At 34.4% G+C, this 6,676-nt stretch overlaps 1 protein-coding gene across 1 annotated transcript; it reads left to right on the top strand.

Annotated features, from left to right (window-relative positions):
• The first annotated feature begins 905 nt into the window (after nt 1-905).
• LOC113734908 (fructokinase-2) lies at nt 906-5,844 on the top strand. Its single transcript, XM_027261675.2, has 4 exons — nt 906-1,445; nt 3,855-4,187; nt 4,871-4,987; nt 5,517-5,844. The coding sequence occupies exons 1-4, from the start codon at nt 1,041-1,043 to the stop codon at nt 5,646-5,648; spliced, it is 987 nt and encodes a 328-aa protein (XP_027117476.1). The 5' UTR covers nt 906-1,040; the 3' UTR covers nt 5,649-5,844.
• Nucleotides 5,845-6,676: the final 832 nt, after the last annotated feature.

The following is a 6,676-nucleotide window of genomic DNA, read 5'->3' as shown; positions in this document are numbered from 1 at the left end:
ATTCTTTTTTTTATATAAATGTTTTTTAGGTAATTTAAATTTTTATAATGATCATAAATCTAGAACTATATATTCACATTTAATTAAGTAGAAAAGATCCAACAATCCACTTTTTTTCATCAATAAATATTTAGTTTCCAATAATATCGGTAATTTTGTGGGTGTAATAATTAATTTTCTTTTTTACACTAAGTTAATTCAAAATTAAGAAAAGAGATGATGAACAATTTGAATACTAATCAACAATATAGTGATGAAGGAAGTAATTTATGGAATATATAAGATTTTAATAATTGTAATTTGAAAAATGCTTTACTATACTTGTGTGTAATAATTTCATAGAAACCAGATATGATTAAGATAAGATTAGTTATTTGAAATATCATTAAGATAAGATTAGTTATTTTTTAAATTTATCTTAAAATTAAGGATAATTTTTAAATATATAATATAATATTCTATATGGATAAACTGAAATGACCCGTAACCCATTAATTTTCTTCATTTAAGCATGCCACATAGAAGTAAGAAGCACTCCAATTAAAATAGTTACTTACACACACATATATATATATATACTTAAACCAATTATTTTAGAAAAAAAACATAATTAATTTCCAATTTGTACTAACATTTTAGAGTTTAACTTCAAGTGGGACACATGAAAGATTACGTGTAATATAAGTCAGAATTCATTAAAAGGAAAAAAAAAAAAATCTCCAATCCGCAGTTACTCTCATCCCCAATACTCCAAATCTCTATCCAAATTTATCCCATCCCAAAACTAATCGAAAATCACCAAATAACTTTATTTATTAATGTCCAGCTTATTTTTCTCCCACCCATCCACCCCAGCTACTGCTCTATATAAAGCGCTTCGAAGTCTACACATTTCTTCCTTCTCTCCTCTCTCAATTCTCTATACTTCCCTTCATTCATACAAATATATATATATATATATATATATATATATAGATATATAAATCCCCAATTATTATTTTTTTTGCGTAATAATATATAATTTATATATCATCATCATCATGGCATTCGGAAATGGAGGAAGTTCAAGCTTGATCGTCAGCTTCGGAGAGATGCTGATTGACTTTGTGCCGACGGTTTCCGGCGTCTCGCTGGCGGAGGCTCCCGGGTTCCTGAAGGCGCCCGGTGGTGCTCCGGCGAACGTCGCCATAGCCGTGGCGAGACTTGGCGGGAAAGCGGCGTTCGTCGGGAAGCTGGGTGACGACGAGTTTGGGCACATGCTCGCCGGAATTCTTAAAGAAAACGGCGTTTCCGGCGAAGGCATCAACTTCGATAAGGGTGCCAGGACTGCCTTGGCGTTCGTGACTCTACGCGCCGACGGCGAGCGTGAGTTTATGTTTTATAGGAATCCCAGTGCTGATATGCTGTTGAGCCCCGAGGAGTTGAATCTCGACCTCATTAGATCTGTAAGTTTTATTTTTTTTGAAAAGTTAAAAAATTTGAATATACAATTAGAAATTTATCACTAGTAATTTGGGAGAAATTAAGAAAATTGATAAAAAAAAAAGGAAATAAATTGTACTATCGTAAATATAACTATATCAGTGTGTTTTTTGTGTGTAGTGCGTGATCTTTTATCTTTAGGATGAATCTAGGGAGATCAATGGGATCCGAATTTGTTTGGAATCTTGGATGGGTGAAGTTGAATCTCACGCGCCACTGAAATATTTGCTGAGGTGGTTGTGGTGGGTGGGACCCGGAAATGGGGCCCGGAGTTCTGTTGACTCAATTTTCGATATGTTTTTCAGTTTTTATTTGGGATATTTATAATGTGTGGGATTTCTTAGCTTTTTTCTATGTTTCTTTTTTTTTTTTCTGATTTTGTTTTCTGATGATGCTGGAATATATTTTTGGCTCTTAAAGTAAATTTAATGGTGATGAGTCTGTTGAGGATTTATTGGTTAGATAAATGCGTCTTTTTGCCCCCTAAATCTTTTGTGCGACCAAAACTTAAGCTCTTGCCTTTCCAAGATTCGATCTTAAATCATAATTATCGATCTTGAAATTATTCATTGGGTCAATAACATGCCCAAGTCTACCTTAATTAGTGATTAAAGTTTCAAAGCAAAAAAAATCGAACTTTATGTGATGAGATACATAGTTTAATCCAACACAGTATTGGCAAGTAAGCTGTATTTGTTCCACTATAAATGGTATATGGGAATTGATGTAATGTTAATTGTAGTACAAAGTAGTCATTTGGATTGTCATTTTTTGAATTTTTTTTGTAGAAAAAAATATTGAGTGTGTTTGGACAGCCAATTATTTGGCCAAATATATTTGCTGACATCACCATTACAATTTCCAATACATCTTTTTATCTTCCCAATTACCTTTTTATCTCACATACATCACATCACAAAAAGTGGTACAGTAAAAATATTTCAAATAACTTACAATTCAAACACACTCGTTGATTTGATGCATGTGTGGTATTTGTAAATTGTGATCATTCGCAGAAAACTTCAACCCAAACAAAAGTTTTGTTGTACTAGTCGATTTTGACTATAATCTAGAATCCTATATTAAAAAAAAAACTACATAACTGCGCCTAATTTTAATCCTGAGTGTTAGCTGTTTTGTACCAAACTGTAATTATAACCAACACATACCATCCATTATTTTGTTGAGTAAATTTTGGATCTGCTGGCGGCAGCTGTTGGTTTTTTTTTTTTTTTTTTGGGAGGGAAATTATAATGTCTCCTTCCGCTGAAACTGTGAGTACGTCAACAGCTTGCAAAAGTGGGCACAAAGTACTTTTGCTGGCCTTCTGCTGCTAAATAATTGCTGTCATATAGGTCAAAATTGTCGTCCCAAAATTTAACTGTAGTTAACATGCACCCCGTATTTCTGGTTTTTCGTTACAAAATAATTGTTGTCATATAGGTCGAAATTACTTGTCCCAAATTTTAACTATAGTTAACATGTACCCTAGATTTTGGGTAGAAAGAATTGCATTTGCTGGCGAAACCTGTCAGTCTTTGCTGAGGCCAAGTTAGGACAGGTCTCCCACCCTTAAAGTTGTGAGGACAAAAAAGGGATAAAAGAGGGCACCTTGAATTTTACCCTACACGCTACTTTTAGTTTTAGTGCTCGTCGGTGATATTTATCTGTTCGTTTATTTATTTGTGCCTGTGTAGTAGCTCAATGAAAGCTTTATAGGCGCGTAGGGATATCTAGTGTGGGGTTACACATTATTGTGCTGGCATTGACACACCAATTTCCAGATCTCAATGCACATCACTATCAGAGAGGAAAACTTATATGAATCTGAATTATTTCAGGTCCCACAAAGCAAAATTTGTTGATTATTATTATTTTTGCTTTTAACGTTATTCAAAATGTTGTTTATACTGTGTGATTGGACAGCATCGTGACGTGTCTTTGGTTTAATAGTAGGCACATACATTTCCAAAAAAAAATAGTAGGCACATAGAATTAGAATTTTTTTTGGGGGGGGGGGGTGAGCCAGCAGCTTATCAGAACGGATTTTGTATTTGCTTGTTAGGGATCTTGTATATTTTTGTTACTCTAGGTAATAAGTTGAAATCTAATCAACATTCTACCTTATTTGTTATGTGTGATCTAAAACCATTGAACAATATGACACTGGAAAACACAAGGTGTATACCTTTTTACATAAAAATGGGATTATGGGGGCTTCTATTTTCTAATTTTTATGTTTATTAACGGACAAGTTTCTCAAGTTTGTACACCTGAATTTGTATCTAAAGTGTTGACTCTACATAAATTTGTTGCCATTAGTGAACTTAAAATTGTATTTTAGCATTGGTTATCTTCCTAAATCTCTACAGGCTAAAGTTTTCCACTATGGATCAATAAGCTTGATAGTGGAGCCATGCAGATCTGCACATATTAAAGCTATGGAGGCAGCCAAAGCTGCCGGAGTTTTACTTTCATATGACCCCAATCTTCGCCTACCACTCTGGCCATCAGCTGAGGAAGCTCGGAAGCAGATCTTGAGTATTTGGGACATAGCTGACATCATCAAGGTCAGCGACGTGGAGTTAGAATTTCTCACTGGGAGTAACAAGATTGATGATGAATCTGCAATGTCCCTCTGGCACCCGAACTTGAAGCTCCTCTTAGTGACCCTTGGAGAAAAGGGTTGTAATTACTACACCAAGGTATGTGTGTATTTATTCCTGATGTCTTTTTGACCTTTACTGCTGTGGTTGGGTGAGATTATTAAAGAATTCAACAATCTTTGGATGCAATTAACGCTTGCCTTAGATGCTAAGTTGAACCCACATGACTCAAGGCTGCTGATCATGAATCATGATAGGCCCAGAAAATGTTGAAAAAGATCACTGTGCCTGCAGAAAGTACTCGTGTTGTCAAAAGTCAGTTGTAACCCTGTTGTACAGTTTTTGGTAAATATTTGGGGTTGGTAGGTAGATAGATGTATTTAGAACACCAAACATGCACGTGGTTTGCTTTGGTGTTGACTGCAATGCTTTCTTATCTGGATTTTTTGACTTCTAGCCTAAACAATTGGTTAAAACAGTGTTTGGATATCAAAATTATTTCAAATAATATTTCGCTTGCATCACAAACACATTTTTTAACCCATTTTTTATATTTTCAATCACTTTTTTATCTCACATACATCATATCACAAAAAGTACTATAGTAATTATTTCAAATAATATTTCAAATAATACACTATCCAAACAAACCTGCCAAAAAAAAAAGGTTAAACAGGTTACATCATCCCACTTCCGAGGATATTCCTCCAGAGGACTGGTATTTGGCTATTGCTTTCTTCTTCCTGAAGTTGGTTCTTATTCCATATGCTTTTGGCTTTTAGAATTTTCATGGATCTGTACCTGCTTTCCATGTCAACACTGTGGACACAACTGGAGCTGGTGATTCTTTTGTTGGAGCTCTCCTTTGCAAGATTGTTGACAACCAAGCTATCCTTGAGGTGAGGCTTGATTGTAGTATGATCCATGGTGTTATTAAATTCGGTCCGGAGATTAACCTAGAGAGGTGATCGGATCACTGGATTATCGGTTTAATTGGGGGTTGCACAATAGTTATAGTATATAATATAATAATATATTTTAAATTATAAAAATAGTAAAATTTTTAAATTAGTTGCTCAACTAGCAGTTCAATCAGGGGTTTTTTTTTTTCAATTCACCAATTGAATCGCTGAGTCATTGATTGGTTAACGAATTTGTTGCTTAACTGGTTTAATTAGCAATACAGTTTGGTCCTATGATCGGTTCAATTATTGGGTTGGGTCAGGTTTTATAACTATGGTATAATCATCAAAACTTAAAATCGATTCATCAATTGAACTGCCGAGTGGTTGATTGATCAACAAATCTATTGCTTAATTGGTTTAATTAGCAATCTAGTTCGGCCCTATGATTGGTTTATTGGCTTGACTCATCAAAACTTAAAATTTGGCTAGTAATGCATTGAATTCTACTACTATCTAATTGCAGGATGAAGCCAGGTTGAAGGAAGTACTTAGATTTGCATGTGCATGTGGAGCTATCACAACCACCAAAAAGGGAGCAATCCCGGCACTTCCCACCGAGTCTGATGCCCTCAGTCTTATCAAGGGGGGAGAATGAGAACGATGCCCGTTATGTGTCTTTCTCATCTTTCAAAGTTTTTGCAGTTGATTGGAAACATCTAATTTTGTCATTCTCTTTTTGTACTCCCTCCATCGCGCATCGTCCATTGAAAGTATTATATTTTCTATTTTGGGATGTTTTAAAACAATTATCATGTTAGAAAAATTAAAATATTTTTTAGTTTTTTTTTCAATATAGTTTTTTTTAATTATATGCAAGTTGTCATTTAAATTTAAATTTGTGTAAAATGAAAAAGAAAAGTATAAATATCATAATTAAATCTATTTTTAAAAAGTTGAATTCTTTAAACATGACTAAAAGAATAGGACTAAGAATAGGACGGAGAGAGTAATTGATTGGAAACGGTGGAAGACAAGTGTCTCAACTTATAAGCAAATTTCGTCTTGGTTGCCTATTTTCTACCAAACGACACAACGTCTTGGTTCTTTGACTGTTATATTATTTCTTGCGGCTTCTATGTATATGAATAAATTTGCATCTCCAATGGACCAAATCATATAGAATAACTATGGAGCCCTGTACCATTATTGGTCCCATCCTACTTGTTATGTTGACAACCCAATAGTGAATGGTTCACGGTCCAAGACTTAATTTGGGCTACTTTATAAATGATGTAAAAATTTACAGGGAAAATCTAAGTTCTGGAGATGGGAAGAATCCTTATTGGCCGAACTTTTGTATAACGTACAATGAGGCTACTAGTTGTGTTGTCAAATTTCGGAAGCTAGTTCAATCGGGAATCAGATAGACATTCAGTCCGAGTTTTCCAGGTTACCAGCCGTGTTTTCAAAATCGGACTGATTTGCTAGTTCAATCGGCAATCGGCCAAATATTCGATCCGAGTTTTTCGATAAAATTGGCTACCTAGAACTTGATTAAATCAGGTCAAAAGCTGAATTTGATCGTGAACTGGTAGAATCGGTAAGAATCCGATTTTTTTCATTTTTTTTGTCTTTTGCTTCTTTATTTTTTTCCCTTTCCTTCTTCTACAACATGTCTTGAGT

This window comes from Coffea arabica, chromosome 3c, assembly GCF_036785885.1.
Source record: "Coffea arabica cultivar ET-39 chromosome 3c, Coffea Arabica ET-39 HiFi, whole genome shotgun sequence".
Classification (NCBI taxonomy): domain Eukaryota; kingdom Viridiplantae; phylum Streptophyta; class Magnoliopsida; order Gentianales; family Rubiaceae; genus Coffea; species Coffea arabica.
This window is presented reverse-complemented; position numbering and strand designations above follow the sequence as displayed.

Bases quoted from the DNA above. Each gene is read 5' to 3' on its own strand.
- LOC113734908 (XM_027261675.2), top strand. From the start codon at position 1,041: ATGGCATTCGGAAATGGAGGAAGTTCAAGCTTGATCGTCAGCTTCGGA. The intron at 1,446-3,854 runs GTAAGTTTTATT...AAATCTCTACAG, and splicing joins ATCTCGACCTCATTAGATCT to GCTAAAGTTTTCCACTATGG. The intron at 4,988-5,516 runs GTGAGGCTTGAT...ATCTAATTGCAG, and splicing joins ACAACCAAGCTATCCTTGAG to GATGAAGCCAGGTTGAAGGA.